This window comes from Coregonus clupeaformis, chromosome 14 (genome assembly GCF_020615455.1).
Source record: "Coregonus clupeaformis isolate EN_2021a chromosome 14, ASM2061545v1, whole genome shotgun sequence".
NCBI classification, from domain to species: domain Eukaryota; kingdom Metazoa; phylum Chordata; class Actinopteri; order Salmoniformes; family Salmonidae; genus Coregonus; species Coregonus clupeaformis.
Genome location: NC_059205.1, coordinates 45,158,087 through 45,179,587, shown reverse-complemented (window position 1 = coordinate 45,179,587; position 21,501 = coordinate 45,158,087). Strand labels below are relative to the sequence as shown.

The following is a 21,501-nucleotide window of genomic DNA, read 5'->3' as shown; positions in this document are numbered from 1 at the left end:
AAGGGCTATGTGTAGTCTTTGTATGTCTGTGTAGTGTATGTTTATGCATGTATGTTAGATGCTTGCCTCACTGTATGGAATGTACATTAACCGGTTATGTAGCATCCTTCACTTACAGTCCATTTTCATGTTAAGACTTGAATGTGCATTTTAGCTATACAAGTAAATCTCCCTTTCCATTGCTTACACACAAAGCAGTGTGTGTGTGTGTGTGTGTGTGTGTGTGTGTGTGTGTGTGTGTGTGTGTGTGTGTGTGTGTGTGTGTGTGTGTGTGTGTGTGCGTGTGCGTGTGTGTGTGGTGAATCACTATAGGCCTAACTCAAAGCAGTATAGTGTAAGTGGGGATGCAGCATGGACAGACAGACAGACAGAGGGGCTTTTCTGTTTTATAACAGATTGCACATGAAAGGATTGCATTCAAGCCTTTCCTTTGTGGCTTGTAATTACTAGTGTGCTAATTGCTTCAAATCGCTGACATCTCGAGTCGATAAGGATGAGAACAAGGCCTTCAAAGGGAAGTTGCCCCAAAAGGGAAAGACAATAACCCTGAACAAAGACAACAACAAAAGGAAAACATCAGTTTGCATGGCTAATATAATACCTCTTCCTCCCACTTCCTCTACCCCTCTCTTTTTTATGTTCTTCTTTCTTTTTTCTCTCAATTCAAAATGGCTTTATTGGCATGGGAAACATGTTTACATTGCCAAAACAAGTGATACAAACAAAACTGAGAAGAAACTAATTTAACAACATCAACAAAAACTATTAGAAATTAACAGTAAACATGGCACTCACCTCTATATCTCTCTCTCTTTCTCCGTCTCTCTCTCTCCCTCTCTGTCTTACCCCTCTATCTCTGTCTCCATCTAATTTTCCTAACTAAAGTGAACACCATTCTAACTGTGTTCTTGTTGTGTTCTCTGTATGTTTGCAGTACGACAGTGAGGCCATGTTCCTGGGCATGCCAGAGGCTGGCCTGGACTTTGTGCCAACCAACCAGGTGGGTTAATTACTCTTCCCTGTGCTTTTGTTTCAAATCCTAAATCGCTAAATTAGCACCCAATATCAGTTGCCACCATAATCAGGGACTATTATAACATGTAAACAGAGCATTTAAACCTTGTTGCAGCCTAATCAAATAAAGCCACTAACTGCACAGTTGTTTTGTTGTTAGAGAGATTTTATTTCCAGTTAGACTTACAGTTCTACCTAGCTACAGCCAAGCTGTGCCTGTTTGAGCTTGCCTGGCTTAATGGGCCAATAGAATAGTCCCAAAACTGCAGTCGATCAAAGTATTTGAAAGATTTCAAATAGTATTTGAACCCAAGTCTGATAGAGTAGACAGCTGCTTAAAGATGGAATCCGCATTAGGGGAACCAGCGCCACTGTTTTCCCCAGTCCCGTTGTTATTGTTATACGAAACAGAGTTGAGGAGCGTCCAAACGGAGGTGAGCCACGGGGTAAAAACATGTTGCGGTACATATTCTGCTGTTCTATCACACGGGCAATGAAAACAGTGTTCGTTGTTTGCTGTAACTTCTTGTTGTTTTAATATCCCAAACAGACATGGCAGTTTCACCATTAGGGATTCCAGCTTCAAACGGCCTGTAGATTGACAGTTATTACTGAAAAGAGGGGCAGTTAGCTTTCATGTGTACATGTGTTGCAGGGCTGTTTCTCCATGTATTGTAGTGGGAGTGCTAACTACACTACATCACCAAAAGTATGTGGACACCCCTTCAAGTTAGTGGATTAGGCTATTTCAACCACACTCGTTGCTGACAGGTGTATAAAGTCGAGCACACAGCCATGTGATCTCCATAGACAAACATTGGCAGTAGAATGGCCTTACTGAAGAGCTCAGTGACTTTCGACGTGGCACCATCATAGGATGCCACCTTTCCAGCAAGTCACTTCATCAAATTTCTGCCCTGCTAGAGCTGCCCCGGACACCTGTAAGTGCTGTTATTGTGAAGTGGAAACGTCTAGGAGCAACGGCTCAGCCGCGAAGTGGTAGGCCACACAAGCTCACAGAACGGGACCGCCGAGTCCTGAAGCGCGTAGTGTGTAAAAATCGTCTGTCCTCGGTTGCAACACTCACTACCGAGTTCCAAACTGCCTCTGGAAGCAACATCAGCACAAGAACTGTTCGTTGGGAGCTTCATGAAATGGGTTTCTATTGGCGAGCAGCCGCATGGACAACAACACTTAGGCTTCTACTTCCAACTTATACATACTATATACATTTTACGGACACAGTATATTTTACAATAGTTATCTTTTGTTTGTTTTTAGTCCCATGTTTCAGCTCCACTTAACCCCTCCCATTTATCTCTGAACACCATCCAGTTTAGATTTCTTATTTGCCATTTTTTTCAACTGTGCTGTGATGTTTCACAAAAGTTCTGAACCTTTCTATTCTCATAGATTCTACATATTGTAAATGAAAGATAAACATTTTTGCTAAGAGTATTATTATATTATTGATCGATTGACTATGACTTTTTAAATCACCCAGCAGTGCTATTTGTAGAGTTAGCTCCAGGTAAATGTTGCAATTCTTCAGCCATTCCTGAACCTGCGACCAAAAACAAGCTACATGTGAGCAGTACCAAAACAAAGTATCTAATGATTATGTCTCTTCTCAGCAAAATCTGCAGAGCTGGGATGGTTGTATCCCCCATATATATAACATTCTATTGGTTGCAAGAATTTTGTATAATAATTTAAATAGGAAAACTCTAAGTTTTGAATCCAGTGTTGTTTTGTGTATCAGTTCATAAACCATGTGCCATGGAATCGGTACATCGAAAATCTCTTCCCAACTATTTTGCAATCTATATGGCACAGCTGTTTTGGTCCTTAAGTGAAACTGGTATACTTTTGTATTTATCACAATTTTCTTTAGCCAATTTTGGTCTTTAATGCAGGGTCCGACAGACAAGTTCCTTACTTTCTCCCCCTTCAACTTGCCTCTTCCATTTTTGCAGTAATGCTGCAATTAGTTTGTTGTAATTTTTAGTAGAGCGGACATTTCCATATATTTTTGTTAGCTGCATGTGTGACATAACTCCACCAGCCCTATTTATGATATCATTTACAAAGATCATACCTTTTTTAAACCTTTTTCCAAAAATATAGTTTTTTAAAATCTATTAGAACATTTGAGTTTAACCATAATATTTGTTGTAATATTTGTTCTGTCTTTTCTGGTGGATTAAACTGAGATTGCAACCAACTTTCTATGGCTTGTTTTAAAAATAGCAATATTTTGGAGATTATAAAATTTTCAAATAACTGAAAGTGAGAGGTTATTCTGGGAAAAAGGCCATTCTTGAACATGGGGTGAGACATTCTTACTAATCTCCTAGAGAGCCAGTATGGATTTAAATATAACTTTTGTATGACTGAAGCCTTTAGTGAGAGGTCTAATGCTTAAATATTTAATAATTTCTGCCCTCCGAATTCATATTCATTATATAAATAGGCCCGTTTAATTTTGTCTGGCTTGTCGTTCCAAATAAAATTGAATATTTTTTGCTCATATAATTTAAAAAACATGTCGCTAGGTGTAGGCAAGGCCATAAGCAAATAGGTAAACTGGGATATGACTAAACCATTAATCAGGGTGATTTTTCCACAAATAGACAGGTATTTTCCTTTCCACAGTAGCAAGATCTTATCTATTTTTACCAACTTTCTATTAAAATGTATTGTAGTGAGATAATTTCTTTATTTCGGGATATAAATACAGAGTACTTCCACTTCACCGTCAGACCATTTTATTGGTCAACTACATGGTAATGTAAATGTTGTATTTTTTAGTGATCCAATACGTAATATAGTACACATCATAATTTGGTTGTAATCAAGAGAGGTTAGAAAAAGTATCTAGATCATCTGTGAGACTGTGGAGGGATCTAAGTTGTGGATTTAAAAGAAAACATGAATCATCAGTGTACAATGACACCTTTGTTTTTAAGTCCTGGATTTCTAGACCCTTGATATTATTGTTGGATCTGATTTGAATAGCTATCATTTCGATGGCCATAATAAATAGATATGCCGATGGTGGACAACCTTGTTTTACTCCTCATGACAGTTTAATACTTTCTGAGAAGTAGCCATTGTTTACTATTTTACACCTAGGGTTACTATACATTACTTTTACCCATTGTAAAATCCCCGTCATTCGCAGGAGAAAGAGACGGAGATATCGTGGACGTAGGTCGGGGTGCCTCGTAAGGATCCGACGGCGAGCGAGTAAACTGCCTCTTCCATCAATCCTATTAGCCAATCTTCAATCATTGGAAAATAAATTAGATGACCTACAATTATGCTTATCCTACCAACGGGACATTAAAAACTGTAATATCTTATGTTTCACCGAGTCGTGGCTGAACGACGACATGGACAACATACAGCTAGCGGGCTATATGCTACATCGGCAGGATAGAACGGCTGACTCTGGTAAGATAAGGGGTGGCGGTCTGTATATATTTGTAAACAACAGCTGGTGCACAAAGTCAAATACTAAGGAAGTCTCGAGGTTTTGCTCGCCTGAGGTAGAGTACCTTATGATAAGCTGTAGACCACACTATTTACCAAGAGAGTTTTCATCTATATTTTTTATAGCTGTGTATTTACCACCACAAACCAATGCTGGCATTAAGATTGCACTCAATGAACTGTATAAGGCCATAACTAAACAGGAAAACGCTCATCCAGAGGCAGCGCTGCTAGTGGCCGGGGACTTTAATGCAAGGAAACTTAAATCCATTCTACCTAATTTCTACCAGCATGTTAAATGTGCAACCAGAGGGAAAAAAACTCTAGACCACCTTTACTCCAAACACAGAGACGCATACAAAGCTCTCCCTCACCCTCCATTTGGCAAATCTGACCATAACTCTATCCTCCTGATTCCTGCTTATAAGCAAAAACTAAAGCAGGAAGCACCAGTGACTCGGTTAATAAAAAAAGTGGTCAGATGACACAGATGCTAAGCTACAGGACTGTTTTTACACCACATCAGTCACTGGCTTCATCAATACGTGCATTGATGACGTCGTCACCCACAGTGACCGTACGTACATACCCCAACCAGAAGCCATGGATTACAGACAACATCCGCACTGAGCTAAAGGGCAGAGCTGCCGCTTTCAAGGAGCGGGACTCTAACCCGGAAATCCCGCTATGCCCTCCGACGAACCATCAAACAGGCAAAGAGTCAATACAGGACTAAGATTGAATCGTACTACACCGGCTCTGACGCTCGTCGAATGTGGCAGGGCTTGAAAACTATTACAGACTACAAAGGGAAGCACAGCCGCGAGCTGCCCAGTGACACAAGCCTACCAGACGAGCTAAACCACTTCTATGCTCGCTTCGAGGCAAGCAACACTGAAGCATGCATGAGAGCACCAGCTGTTCCGGATGACTATGTGATCACGCTCTCCGTAGCCGATGTGAGTAAGACTTTTAAGCAGGTCAACATTCACAAGGCCGCAGGGCCAGACGGATTACCAGGACGTGTACTCCGAGCATGTGCTGACCAACTGGCAAGTGTCTTCACCGACATGTTTCAAGCAGACCACCATAGTCCCCGTGCCCAAGGACACTAAGATAACCTGCCTAAATCACCGACCCGTAACACTGACGTCTGTAGCCATGAAGTGCTTTGAAAGGCTGGTCATGGCTCACATCAACACCATTATCCCAGAAACCCTAGACCCACTCCAATTTGCGTACCGCCCCAACAGATCCACAGATGATGCAATCTCTATTGCACTCCACACTGCCCTTTCCCACCTGGACAAGAGGAACACCTACGTGGGAATGCTATTCATTGACTACAGCTCAGCGTTCAACACCATAGTGCCCTCAAAGCTCATCACTAAGCTAAGGATCCTGGGACTAAACACCTCCCTCTGCAACTGGATCCTGGACATCCTGACAGGCCTCTCCAGGTGGTAAGGGTAGGTAACAACACATTTGCCACGTTGATCCTCAACACGGGGGCCCCTCAGGGGTGCGTGCTCAGTCCCCTCCTGTACTCCCCATGACTGCATGGCCAGGCACGACTCCAACACCATCATTAAGTTTACAGACGACACAACAGTGGTAGGCCTGATCACCGATAACGATGAGACAGCCTATAGGGAGGAGGTCAGAGACCTGGCCGTGTGGTGCTAGGATAACAACCTCTCCCTCAACGTGACCAAGACAAAGGAGATGTTTGTGGACTACAGGAAAAAAAAGAGGACTGAGCACGCCCCCATTCTCATCGACAGGGCTGTAGTGGAACAGGTTGAGAGCTTCAAGTTCCTTGGTGTCCACATCACCAACGAACTATCATGGTCCAAACACACCAAGACAGTCGTGAAGAGGGCACGACAAAGCCTATTCCCCCTCAGGAGACTGAAAAGATTTGGCATGGGTCCTCAGATCCTCAAAAAGTTATACAGCTGCACCATCGCGAGCATCCTGACTGGTTGCATCACCGCCTGGTATGGCAACTGCTCGGCCTCCGACCGCAAGGCACTACAGAGGGTAGTGCGTACAGGACGTCTATACCAGGCGGTGTCAGAGGAAGGCCCTCAAAATTGTCAAAGACTCCAGCCACCCTAGTCATAGATTGTTCTCTCTGCTACCGCACGGCAAGCGGTACCGGAGCGCCAAGTCTAGGTCCAAAAGGCTTCGCAACAGCTTCTACCCCCAAGCCATAAGACTCCTGAACAGCTAATCATGGCTACACGGACTATTTGCACCCCCACCCCATCTTTTTACGCTGCTGCTACTCTGGTAATTATTTATGCATAGTCACTTTAACTCTACCCACATGTACATATTACCTCAACTACCTCAACTAGTCGGTGCCCCCGCACATTGACTCTGCACCGGTACCCCCCTGTATATAGCCTCCCTACTGTTATTTTATTTTACTTCTGCTCTTTTTTTCTCAACACTTTTTTGTTGTTGTTGTTGTTTTATTTTACTTTTTTATTAAGAAATAAATGCATTGTTGGTTAAGGGCTGTAAGTAAGCATTTCAAGGTAATGTCTACACCTGTTGTATTCGGCGCATGTGGCAAATACAATTTATTTTGATTTGATTTGATTTGGTTCCATTATATCCATGATATGCGTGATTTCCTTAAGTGCATAAGGATGATAGTTTGTAGTGTGATTTCCTTTACGGTCCATTGAGGTATTTAAAACCATATTATAATCTCCCACCATAATAATAGAGTATTGTATTGCTTGTAGGCTTGAAAGATTATTATATACACTACCAGTCAAAAGTTTGGACACACCTACTCATTCAAGGGTTTTTCTTTATTTTTACTATTTTTTACATTGCATAATAATAGTGAAGACATCAAAACTATGTAATAACACATATAGAATCATGTAGTAACCAAAAAAGTGTTAAACAAATCTAAAAATATTTTATATTTGAGATTCTTCAAATAGCCACCCTTTGCCTTGATGACAGCTTTGCACACTCTTGGCATTCTCTCAACCAGCTTCATGAGGTAGTCACCTGGAATGCATTTAACAGGTGTGCCTTCTTAAAAGTTAATTTGTGGAATTTATTTCCTTCTTAATGCGTTTGAGCCAATCAGTTGTGTTGTGACAAGGTAGGGGGGTATACAGAAGATAGCCCTATTTGGTAAAAGACCATGTCCATATTATGGAAAGAACAGCTAAAATAAGCAAAGAGAAACGACAGTCTATCATTACTTTAAGACATGAAGGTAAGTCAATATGGAAATTTTCAAGAACTTTGAACGTTTCTTCAAGTGCAGTTGCAAAAAACATCAAGCGCTATGATGAAACTGGCTCTCATGAGGACCACCACAGGAATGGAAGACCCAGAGTTACCTCTGCTGCAGAGAACAATTAGAGTTAGCAGCCTCAGAAATTGCAGCCCAAATAAATGCTTCACAGAGTTCAAGTCACAGACACATCTCAACATCAACTGTTCAGAGGAGACTACGTGAATCAGGCCTTCATGGTCAAATTGCTGAAAAGAATCCACTACTAAAGGACACCAATAATAAGAAGAGACTTGCTTGGGCCAAGAAACATGAGCAATGGACATTAGACCGGTGGAAATCTGTCCTTTGGTCTGATGAGTCCAAATTTGAGATTTTTGTTTCCAACCGCCGTGTCTTTGTGAGATCGCGGTGTGGGTGGACGGATGAACTCCACATGTTTAGTTCCCACCGTAAAGCATGGAGGAGGAGGTGTGAGGGTGCTTTGCTGGTGACACTGTTGGTGATTTATTTAGAATTCAAGGCACACTTAACCAGCATGGCTACCACAGCATTCGGCAGCGATACGCCATCCCATCTGGTTTGGGCTTAGTGGGACTATCATTTGTTTTTCAACAGGATAATGACCCAAAACACACCTCCAGGCTGTGTCAGGGCTATTTTACGAGAGTGATGGAGTGCTGCATCAGATGACGTGGCCTCCACAATCCCCCGACCTCAACCCATTTGAGATGGTTTGGGATGAGTCGGACGGCAGAGTGAAGGAAAAGCAGCCAACAAGTGCTAAGCATATGTGGGAACTCCTTCAAGACTGTTGGAAATGCATTCCAAGTGAAGCTGGTTGAGAGAATACCAAGAGTGTGCAAAGCTGTCATCAAGGCAAAGGTTGGCTATTTGAAGAATCTCAAATATAAAATATGTTTTGATTTGTTTAACATTTATTTGGTTACTACATGATTCCATATGTGTTATTTCATAGTTTTAAATTCTTCTCTATTATTCTACAATGTTCTACAAAAACCCTTGAATGAGTAGGTGTGTCCAAACATTTGACTGGTACTGTATATTTTCAAAGAAGCATGGATCCTCATTATTTGGACCGTATAGATTAATGAGCCAAATCTGTTTGTGGTCCAATAACATATTTAAAATAATCCATCTACCTTGCGGATCTGTTTGAACAATTTGCACATTCGGATCAAAATGATTGTTAATTAATATCATCACCCCTTTTGAGTTTCTTTGTCCATGGGTGAAGTATATTTCACCCCCCAGTCCTTTCTCCACACAACTTCATCTGAAATAGTTGAATGAGTTTCCTGTAAACAATATATATTATATTCCTTCTCTTTTAGCCAGGTAAATAATTATCGTCTTATCTTATTATCTGCTAAGCCATTACAATTATGACTGGCTATTTTCCATAATTAGATACAAGTTTCAATTATATTTATCATAATATACACTACCGTTCAAAAGCATTTTTTTTGTCCATTAAAATAACATCAAATTGATCAGAAATACAGTGTAGACATTGTTAACGTTGTAAATGGCTATTGTAGCTGGAAACGGCTGATTTTTAAAGGAATATCTATATAGGCGTACAGAGGCCCATTATCAGCAACCATCAGTCCTGTGTTCCAATGGCACGTTGTGTTTGCTAATCCAAGTTTATCATTTTAAAAGGCTAATTGATAATTAGAAAACCCTTTTGCAATTATTTCCGCAAAGCTGAAAACTGTTGTGCTGATTAAAGAAGCAATAAAACTGGCCTTCTTGAGACTAGTTGAGTATCTGGAGCATCAGCAATTGTGGGTTTGATTACATGCGCAAAATGGCCAGAAACAAATAACTTTCTTCTGAAACTCGTCAGTCTATTCTTGTTCTGAGAAATGAAGGCTATTCCATGCGAGAAATTGCCAACAAACTGAAGATCTCGTACAACGCTGTGTACTGCTCCCTTCACAGAACAGCGCAAACTGGCTGTAACCAGAATAGAAAGAGGAGTGGGAGGCCCCAGTGCACAACTGAGCAAGAGTACAAATACATTAGAGTGTCTAGTTTGAGAAACAGGCGCCTCACAGATCCTCAACTGGCAGCTTCATTAAATAGTACCCGCAAAACACCAGTCTCAACATCAACAGTGAAGAGGGGACTCTGGGATGCTGACCTTCTAGGCAGAGTTGCAAAGAAAAAGCCATATCTCAGACTGGCCAATAAAAAGAAAAGATTAAGATGGGCAGTCTGAGATATGGCTTTTCCATAATGATAGTGTCCATATACAGTGGGGAAAAAAGTATTTAGTCAGCCACCAATTGTGCAAGTTCTCCCACTTAAAAAGATGAGAGAGGCCTGTAATTTTCATCATAGGTACACGTCAACTATGACAGACAAATTGAGAAAATAAATCCAGAAAATCACATTGTAGGATTTTTAATGAATTTATTTGCAAATTGTGGTGGAAAATAAGTATTTGGTCACCTACAAACAAGCAAGATTTCTGGCTCTCACAGACCTGTAACTTCTTCTTTAAGAGGCTCCTCTGTCCTCCACACAAAATTGTAGACCTGCACCAGGCTGGGAAGACTGAATCTGCAATAGGTAAGCAGCTTGGTTTGAAGAAATCAACTGTGGGAGCAATTATTAGGAAATGGAAGACATACAAGACCACTGATAATATCCCTCGATCTGGGGCTCCACGCAAGATCTCACCCCGTGGGGTCAAAATGATCACAAGAACGGTGAGCAAAAATCCCAGAACCACACGGGGGGACCTAGTGAATGACCTGCAGAGAGCTGGGACCAAAGTAACAAAGCCTACCATCAGTAACACACTACGCCGCCAGGGACTCAAATCCTGCAGTGCCAGACGTGTCCCCCTGCTTAAGCCAGTACATGTCCAGGCCCGTCTGAAGTTTGCTAGAGTGCATTTGGATGATCCAGAAGAGGATTGGGAGAATGTCATACGGTCAGATGAAACCAAAATAGAACTTTTTGGTAAAAACTCAACTCGTCGTGTTTGGAGGACAAAGAATGCTGAGTTGCATCCAAAGAACACCATACCTACTGTGAAGCATGGGAGTGGAAACATCATGCTTTGGGGCTGTTTTTCTGCAAAGGGACCAGGACGACTGATCCATGTAAAGGAAAGAATGAATGGGGCCATGTATTGTGAGATTTTGAGTGAAAACCTCCTTCCATCAGCAAGGGCATTGAAGATGAAACGTGGCTGGGTCTTTCAGCATGACAATGATCCCAAACACACTTCCCGGGCAACGAAGGAGTGGCTTCGTAAGAAGCATTTCAAGGTCCTGGAGTGGCCTAGCCAGTCTCCAGATCTCAACCCCATAGAAAATCTTTGGAGGGAGTTGAAAGTCTGTGTTGCCCAGCGACAGCCCCAAAACATCACTGCTCTAGAGGAGATCTGCATGGAGGAATGGGCCAAAATACCAGCAACAGTGTGTGAAAACCTTGTGAAGACTTACAGAAAACGTTTGACCTGTGTCATTGCCAACAAAGGGTATATAACAAAGTATTGAGAAACTTTTGTTATTGACCAAATACTTATTTTCCACCATAATTTGCAAATAAATTCATAAAAATCCTACAATGTGATTTTCTGGATTTTTTTTCCTCATTTTGTCTGTCATAGTTGACGTGTACCTATGATGAAAATTACAGGCCTCTGTCATCTTCTTAAGTGGGAGAACTTGCACAATTGGTGGCTGACTAAATACTTTTTTTCCCCACTGTAGCTATACAGTGGTATTTGCACTGCTACTGATTAAACCTATAATTGTTCTCCACTATTCCACCCACTAAAACCTCCCCCCATCCCAAGTTGGATTGTCATCCCAGTGACTGGCAGACCACCCCTGTCCACCTGTATCCTAGGGCCTTAGAGAGATTGGGACCCATCCTTTAAAAAGAGCACACAGTGCCACCCACAGAACAGAAGCAGATTAACTGCCAACAGCATTTCCAACACACTCACCTCGATTGTATTGTATACAGTTATTTTAAAAATATATATATGAAAAAATATTGCATATCTTAATTTATTTCCATAATTAACAAATAATATGCGTAATAATGTTGGCAGTTCTTACATAGGATTGTTACCTATAACCAGGATTAGCATTACAAAAATTGTATTTTTGGCAAGCAATTATAATTTTGGCAAACAATTATTGTGATTCAACTTGTATTGTCCCTAACATCATTACCCTATAGCAACAGATGTGGGATACATACATACACACACACACTCCCCACCCATCCCTCACAAACAACCACAACTCAGATGTTCAACAGTTGTTCCATCTCTGAGCCCAACTTAAGAGAATACTTGATGTGCAAATGCATATACAGTTGTAGCTGTTTGAGACGGCATGCAAAATTGAGCAAGAATGGGGAGATTTGATTAACCAATGTCAAGTCCTAGCTGATGGCGCTCAGATTCCCCCCGAAACCCACACACACTGTTGTGACCATTTTCCCAAGCATTTCTGGGCAGTCAGACCTTTTGATTATTTTGTGCCACCAGGGCCACAATAATTTGCCCCCTCTCTGATTGTCCAATTGTGACCCCTTCCCCATGGGTTACTGCAGCTAGTTCCATCAGCTTCTTACCAAAACGTTTTTCAATTAAGGACTCTAGCTTTAAGGGGCACAACACAATCAAATATTTCTAAAGAATTGTATGTTCCTGAGGCAGCCATCATGGCCAGATGAAAAGATTATTTAATGTTGTTTTAATTTCACCTTTATTGTGTTTTAGTTCAAACACAGTGTTCCTGTCTGTACGAAATGGGTAATTAACTGACTTTGTTAATTATCTAAAGGCTTTGTGTTAATTAGCCATAGCTTCCCTCCCTCCCCTTAGTCTAGGGACTAGGGAGATGGAGCTAACGAATTGGAGACTGTGGTTTCACAAATAGCTCTTAATAGGATACTGTACCAATTAATTTTTAAGGGATGATTGTGCAGTTTAATAACAAGTTGCACTATACTATATCACTCAATATGGATGTTATTCAAGAACATTATACCAATAATCTCTTTACAACAATGACAAATTGTTCCATTAAAGCTCAACTTGTTAAATCCCATATTTACTGTCTGTAAAAGGGGCAATCTCACTGAAAGGAATGATAATTGAGCTAATAGGCATCATATGTAGAAACACATATTCTATTGCTTACATTGCAGTTAACACTTTTTCACTCTGTTTCATTTTTTATCATTACGAAGTAGAAGTGTCATGAATGAGTTATTCGTGGAAAAAATCACATTTATCCCCAAAATTTAAATTGCAGTCAGGTTATTAAAATATTAGGCTGGGGAACAATTGTTTTTGGTTTCTGTTCTGACGCATATAAACGTGTGAAAGTGTCGTTTCAGAACAATTCACACCTTTTGCAAGTATATATGAAACTGTCCTCACCTTCGCTATAGTCAGAAACACATTTACTGAGGTGTGCACAGCATGCCTGGTACTTTTTTTTCTTTTTTTTAAAATGTTTTTCATAGTCATGTAATCAGAGTAATATGCTGAACTCAATCACCACAATATCTTACAAAACCATGTCAGTCAATGTGTATTTTACTCAATTTACTGTATGTGAATAATTTATGAAAATGAATGACAGCTGTTATGGTCCACCATTGCTATGCCATTTTACATCAGCTATTTGCGTAATTTATATAAATTGTGATTGGACATTGCCACTCACACAGTCTCCCAATCCATGACAACAGTTATTTTATTTACCGAAAATATTGATACTGGTTTACTGAGAATCCTTTAATTAGGACTGCAGTAAAACTTAGAGGAAAACCCGCATCATTCAGTCTTCTGAAAACCTAACCCTATGATAGAGTTTTATTTTTCAGCGGGACTATTACACAAACTTTAATGCCAAAAACACCCCAGAATGGCTTTCCAAGAGGTGTTGATTGTTCCTGAGTGGTCCAGAGGTGTTGAGTGTTCCTGAGGGGTCCAGTCGCAGTCCTGACTTAAATTTGCTTGAAAATCAGAGACAAGGTTTGGATATTGCTGTCCATCTATGATTCCCAATCAAATGTACTGAGTTTGAGCCATTTTGAAAAAAAACTATGGATATATGTCGCCCTAAGAGTTGTGCAAAGTTGGTAGAATCTGGTTCAAAATAATTCACAGCTGTAATGGCTGCCGAAGGTGCTTCACCGATGTATTATCTCTGGGGTGTGAAGACAGACAGATGTAGGATCTTAATTTGATCAACCTTTTGGTGGAGAACTTTCCTGCAAAGCAGGACATTTTTAATGTGTAGTGGATTTGAGGTTTAAAAAGGCTTCTGAAGTTTGTAATTTCCACTTTGAAATTTCAGACCTGATTTTCCCTTAAAAAATGTATCAACCCCTACAAAAATGTCCATTAATTATAATCCACATAATAATTCACATTCCCTGTTGTATGTCTTTTTTATGGGGTGCACGTCATAAAAACTCAATTCAAAAGTTTGTTTGTTTTATTAAATTAGGAATTTCAAATGTCATGGTATATCATTGTGTGTAGCAATGTCACATAGATCATGTAATATAATTTTAAAAGCCTTTTCAATGTTAAAATAGGCCTATAATTAGATTTTTATTTAATACTCTCGCAAGTGATTGTGTAAGTCGCTCTGGATAAGAGCGTCTGCTAAATGACTAAAATTTAAAAATGATCAAATAGTAATGTTCGTTCGGATATTCGAATAACCGTGCCCATCATCCCTAATTTCTGGAATAGTAAATATCTTACCATTCAGGTCTCTTGAAAAATAGACTGTATCTCAATGAGGCTAACCTGGATATATGATGGTTAGATAAAGCATCCTGATTGTCCAGAGACCAGGATGTTGCTCTGCTGTATGTCATTGTTCTCTAGAAACTAATCTAAGGTCAGTTTTACATTCCCAGATGGTTAATGGCCTAATTTGAGGATGCTGAGCTGATCCTAGATCTGTGCCTAAGGGTTCTTCCTTCCACCCCTCTATGACCATGTGGTGACCCTTGAACTTTCTGTCCCCTCTGGTAGTTCCGTGTGCCTCCCAACCCCCACCAGACGCAGCTGAACACCAAGCAGACTGGACCCTTGTGGAAACGAGACGGCCCCGCTCACTCCGATGGCCCCCGGCTACCCTGGGTAAATATACAACAACAAATTCACCACCAGTGGGTTTCAGGGCTCAGAGACAAGGCAGGCATCTTTTAGGTCTGTGCTCGGTTGTATTTGGTGAGAGAATTATAGATGGAAAAAGAGAGAGGCAGAAAGAAGTTGTTTCATTATTAATTGCGTTGGCAACATTGCAGCTTGCAGGTTGTCATGCCAATAAATCATATTTGAATGTGAATTGAAAGGGAGGGGGACTGTTTCATATGATAGCTTTTTATGCTGTTGAGGCAAAAAATTACTCATTCTGTTGAGACAATAAATATTTGTTAATCCATGTTGATTATTTTACTCAGGCATATCTTGGGCAAGTCTAAAATAGCTATTTTCATTTGTCTTTTTGTATTTATCTCAACTTTTATATCAAACTAACAGTTGATCACTGATAAAAAATAATCTCTGTAATAAGAGAGTACCTTGCCAGATTGGGCCAATGGTTTATTGGTAGGTCAAGTGCTGAGTGGATTTTTTTTGGGCAAAATAAAACAATAATTATTCATCATAAAAACTGTATGTGTAGGCGGTGTGGGGCCCTTAACTTGGTTGGAGGGAATTCCCCATCTGCCACCCCTCTACCACACACTTCATCTTACAGCATTATTAATGATGTGTTGACTTGATATGAGTGAAATGAAAGGAGAGAAATATCTCAATATGATCAAATTCTTTTGAAGATGGCTGGTCTGAACTGCACCCATCAGTTGTCACTCATTTTCAAATAGAAATACCATTTCATGATTTGATGTTGGCTGAAGTTGACATATAAGTCATACGTCTGTTTTTTAAACTAAGGTGAAGGCTCATTGTCTGCAACTGATGCTAATAATAATAATAATAATATGCCATTTAGCAGACGCTTTTATCCAAAGCGACTTACAGTCATGTGTGCATAAATTTTTACGTATGGGTGGTCCCGGGGATCGAACCCACTACCCTGGCGTTACAAGCGCCATGCTCTACCAATTGAGCTACAGACCTAATCATAGTCATTCTAGAGGCTTCTAAGTAGCTCTTAACTAAAACTGAAAATATCCTCTTAATGTTAGAACATTTTCATTTGAAAGGTGCATTTGTAATAAGAATACAATATGTTTGAATGGGGTTAATCTAGCAGGCATTTGCATAGTTCTGAGCAGAAAGGGACTTACCATTGTTCTCAACTGAAAGGGACAATGGGCGATTGAATAGAATGACAGAAAGAAGAAAATCTAATTTATTCAGGACAGGGCTTGATATTAGAAAATATGCTCACAAGGCAATGGGCTTTTTGTTTCTCAAGGACAAATGAATGGCAGCATGAAAAACAACTACTTAGTAATAAGACCTTCAGATAATGTTAGTTTAGACAGTTTTTTTCTTTAGGGTGCTAATTAGCACAAGGATACAGCTCTGTGGGCATACTGTATCTTTACTGTAGGGTTCTTAACTTAATCAAACGACACCTTCTTGACTGCAAACATTTATTTTAAGAGCCTTTTTTGCCGCTTTTGTAACACTTAAAGGTACAATATGTTACCTATTTTTCCATTTTTATTCACTGCAGATGGTGTAGATGTGTTATAAAGTGAGGACAACATGAAACCACACATTGTGTTTGTCTTCATCATAGTCTCTGAGATCAAATAGACTGAACAGTAACAAGTGTCACTCCACTGACATCTTACCCCCTGATGCTGTGACCCTGGACATCCAATTCCTCACCTTTATAACAGATAATGAAGTCAGTAATAGACAGGATGATTTACAGCCGGGATGGGCAACTGACGCCCTGTGGGCCCCCTTTTGTAGACCCACGGTTTAATTTCCAAATTTGGTTGTGCATCAGCAGATTTTCTCTTGTTATGTCAGTCACTGACAGTCAATCAATTAGCCCATGTCAGCTAAACATTTTTTGATTGGTAAGTTAGTCTAGTTAGTGTGGGTATGGATGTGGGTAAGAAGAGCAGCGAGCCACTGCGTCCCCTCATGATGAGTTCAGATTTTTTGTGGCCCCCACCCCCATCTAAGTTGCCCATTCCTGATTTACAGGTTTACAATACAGTACAACTCTTTCTCTCTCTGTGTCTCTCTCTCTCTATCCATTGGTGGTTTGTCTCTCTTCTCTCCTCTTGATCACGTGGTAACCATCACTCTCATGTTAGACATGTAATATTGCTGTGTGTCTGGCCTCTAAGCATACGACTTAAGTTATCCCAAGACTCTCTTCGGTGTGAGTTATTCAAAAACCAGAGTAGATGGGTGCGTATTGTATATTGAGTGTTTTTCTAGGAGGGCCACAGAGTGTAAAAAAACAACTACATCAGAACTCTGCACAGGAAGTCATGTTTGTTGTTGTTATGTAATTATCAATGTTTTATGTCCATACTTTGAAACGCCTTTGACACAACATTGACTTGGCCTTTTAAGTCCCTATATAAGGTCTTTCTGTAGGCTTATGTATAGAGAAAGGATAAACAAAACAAAATAATTTGTCAAATTTGAAGCAATATCAATATCATCAAGGAACCCCCAGGCAACAACCATTATGGCAATCTGTTTTTGTTGTTTTTATGACAGCAAAATCATTTTGCGTTCCTGAAAACCTTACTGTATGAATTGTGCCAACATATTTCCTACCAACCAACCAACCAACTTCGACATCTGCGAGAGGAAACACAATCAAATATGCAAATGAATGCAAAATGTTGGCTTTTAGCAGAGAGAGAGAGAGAGCGAGAGAGAGAGAGAAGCTGAAGGAAGCTCATTAAAATGATTATTACCGTCTTTTAAAGGAACAGTTGGGCTGGTATTTCAGTAGAGATGGGTTTTGGAACTGATTCTCTGCCTAATTGCCTGGAGTTGGCTGTTTGTCAGCTCCATTTTGTTTTCAGCAAATAAAAGCTGTAAATTAGTGGTAATGAAAATCTTGGAGGGAATCAACAAGGAGGTAGTAGAGGCAGAATGTAACTCCTGAGCCCTCTGATGAAGCTGGGAAAAATACACTTCTGGGGTAGAGAGAAAGATAAAACATTTAAAGTTGTATCAGAAGTGTGATTTGTTGTGCTGTCGTCTTTTGGAAAGCTTCACCGAGCTGTATAGATCGGAGGAGGCTGGTGGGAGGAGTTATAGGAGGACGGGCTCATTGGCAGGAATGGAATAAATGTAACGGTATCAAACACATCAAACATATGGAAACCATGTTTTACTCTGTTTCATTTATTCAATTCCAGCCATTACAATGAGCCCATCCTCCTATAGCCCTCCCACCAGCCTCCACTGGTACAGATGTAGACCTTACCTCACATTTCCTGTTGATTCGAAGTGAGTGCAGTTTTTTGCAGTGTTTACAGAATAATTCATGGTTTGCTTCAGATTTTTACTGCCTTTCATCTACCATTTTCCGAGCTAAAAAGGGGTCCAAAGAGATTATCCTGCACAGCCAAGTGGAACTGACTGTGAGGATATATAAAATAAGCCTTTTAATTAGACGTTAATGAGGGACTTTTGACATACTTTTACATACATTTCCCTACCCTCAAACCCCCTTTTATTTAGCCTGAATCATATAAAAACATGCCTAATGCATTTACACACATTTGTTTACATGTGAAATTAACGTATATGTTTCCTATGTGTAGTTGATCATGTATGCATGAATGAAGTCAAGTAATCATGATTGCATTAGCGATGATGATTAATCCTCATTGTTGTTATCATTGATCATAAGATCGTTCAAGGCAGTGTACATCATTAGTCCTAATTGCCTTCTAATAATAGCACTAATTTAGGAGGTATTTACAGAAGTCCCATTACAGTCTTAATAAAGACTCATGGAACCATAGTAGTCTAATGAGAACTAGAATTATCTGATGCAATCTGTATGTTCTGCATTGCAGTGCTGTAGTTTAGCATAAGTGTTATAATACTGTAATAATAATGAATTGGATTTATTTTCCAGATGCTCAAAGAGCTTTACATTGTACATGGGAAACTCACCTAATCCACTACTACCAATGTGTAGCATCCACCTCTATTGTGTTTTAGGTCTAATGTGTTTGAGTGCTCAGTTTGGTTGGACTTACATCCACTAAAAAATTGATCCTAAATGATATTGTTTTATTATTATTTCTCTAACATATTCTGTTTCTCCCTCTCCTCTTCTTTTGCAGTCCTACCCAGTGCCCAGTTTGGGGGATGAAGACTTCAACATTCCCCCCATCACACCTCCCACTATCCCAGAACACATGCTGCACCCCCACCTACCAGAGTCTGAGTCTGGTTCCTACCACCCGCTGGCTCCCGTTCACTCCCAGAGTGGCCTGCACCCCTTCCACCTGCAGGGAATGGACATGATGGGCCAGGATGGAGGGCTGTTGAGCCAAAATGGCAGCCTGATGTCCAGCACCCTGTCTGTGGTGAGTCTAGCCTGATGCCACTAGCAAGCAGTGTGCGATGTCACTATAAATACACAAGTGCGATTTTCTGCTCTGGAGAGCAGCTGTGGTGCAGGCATATGTTCCGTCCCAGCGGCAACACACCTGATCCAAGTAATAAAGGCCTTGACGAGTGGTCGATTGGTTCAATCGGGTGTGTTAGTGCTGGGATAGAACAAAAGCCTGGACACCCCATTGGGTCTCTGCTGTAGTAATGGATGATCCATTAATTTTTAGATGGTTGATGGGGAGTTTTCCCTTGATATTTCTTCACTAGAAATCGAAAACAAACTGGTGGGGTGACATTCAGAAGAAATACACACAATGCAAGTCTTGACTTTTCAAAAAGTAAAGAAACGAAACTTAAACTTTTAGATTTGGCTTTCCTTGCAGAAACCTCATGATGTGATAGGTGACATGACTAACCGTGGTTAACTACTTTGCATAGGTATCGGAGATAATCTCCCATTCTTGTCAAAGCGAAACTTCTCACCTCCCGCTCTCAGCCATGATTCTTTCTGCCCTTGGCCATGTTCACCATATTCAATATTATGTGTCATCAGCACATCCAGCACTGAGAAGCTACATGGTTTTACCGTGTGCGGTCTTTATGATTTTTCCTAGTGCATATTTATTTCCATTAATCAGACCTGTGTAGCTGTGTGTGTTTAGCTCCCGGGTCCTACTAGCCAGGGATATTGAACCTCATAGCCCCACTCTTAAACCATATAACCCAATTTCCCTTTTCAAAGTGGGACTTAATGATTTCCAAGGCTGGACATCTCAGCCTATTTTCCACTTTAGGCCAAACATCTTGGCTACCACCATATTGTGTTTCACATTCACTAGGTAGCTAAAACATTTCGAAACATGAGTGTTTTCTATTGCTCAACATTCATAAATTGTTTTTGTTTTTTGCTAGAAGGGAACAGGAGCTGGGTTGGATGACCTGCCGGCTGAAAGATTCCCCAGATTGACAAAGGGCATTTTGTTCCCGTTCACCTTAATGTGCTCACAGAACATCCATTTAGAGTGGCTATGAATTATGGTTGCCAGGCAACGAGGCTGAGCGCTTGTTGCCGCGGCGAGGAATGAAAGAGGCTGGGCTGATAGAACCATGTCTTCTTCTATACGTTTAGCCTTCATTCTCTCAGTCTCTGGCTATATATTGTTATTAACCACCGATAGTTGATTATAATGAACTCCATTTGAGTAAGTGTTAGATTAATAGGAAAATCGTCTAAGAGAAATTCTGTTCTGGGATGTGATTTTTTTTCACAGAAACTGGGGATAAAAGCAGTGTACCTTTTAACCTTTTTAATTGAGATGATATTCAAAAAAAAGTATGTAGTTCTAGAGATAAGTAGTTCCCTTTTTCCTTAATTTTAAATTGACTAAGCAGAGGGGGAAGATGGTGGGATGCTGGAAAAAGAATAATTCCTGATATGTCACTTAGCCAGTCATGAGCCCAACTACCTCAATCTCTTTTACATAACAAAACAAAACATTTATCTTTTTACCAGCATTCCACTACAGCCAATTTCCTGTTCGTAATGCACTAATTTGCAGTTTTCCCCCCCAATGAAATCCACCCACATGTTATTGATACCATACCATAAGGTAGGATTGTTAGTCAGACAGAGATAAAATAATCCTTGGTATCCATTCATATTAGTATCATAATGATGGCCTGGCTTGTGACTCACCTCTCCGATACTTCGGAAAGTTCCCCTACGTCACCATGGGGATTATGCTGTTTTCCACGGTAACCGACAGTTACCAAACCGCCCAACGTCCTATCTGGCAGTACTAACAGTCACACATCTATATAGGGATAGGATGTGTTCTGTGGGTGAGCTGCCCCAAGGGGAAAGATTCAGTGGGCTTTTGCCACCTTGATTGGCATGACAACATCAACAACACAACACTGACTGTAGATCAGCAGCTATGGCCAACCCCAACCCCATCCTCTTCCAACCTCCACAGGAATGAAGTCTCTCAGGGCTGGGGGGTTGGGCAAAGGAAGTAGCCTTTAGGAAAAAGAGAGCGTGTTATTTACCTGTTCTTCAAAAAGAGGCGAGGAGATGACAACAAGGCAGAAGAGGTCATGG

The 21,501-nt window shown here is 40.5% G+C and overlaps 1 protein-coding gene across 2 annotated transcripts in view; it reads left to right on the top strand.

The window, feature by feature from the left end:
* LOC121580844 (thymocyte selection-associated high mobility group box protein TOX) overlaps positions 1 to 21,501 on the top strand; it is an 84,838-nt gene that overhangs the window by 41,398 nt on the left and 21,939 nt on the right. For both annotated transcript variants that reach the window (XM_041895925.2, XM_041895924.2), the window contains exons 2-4: positions 935 to 1,000; positions 14,844 to 14,951; positions 19,127 to 19,372. In XM_041895925.2, coding sequence (XP_041751859.2) covers positions 935 to 1,000; positions 14,844 to 14,951; positions 19,127 to 19,372 — 420 coding nt within the window. The remainder of the gene's footprint in view (positions 1 to 934; positions 1,001 to 14,843; positions 14,952 to 19,126; positions 19,373 to 21,501) is intronic.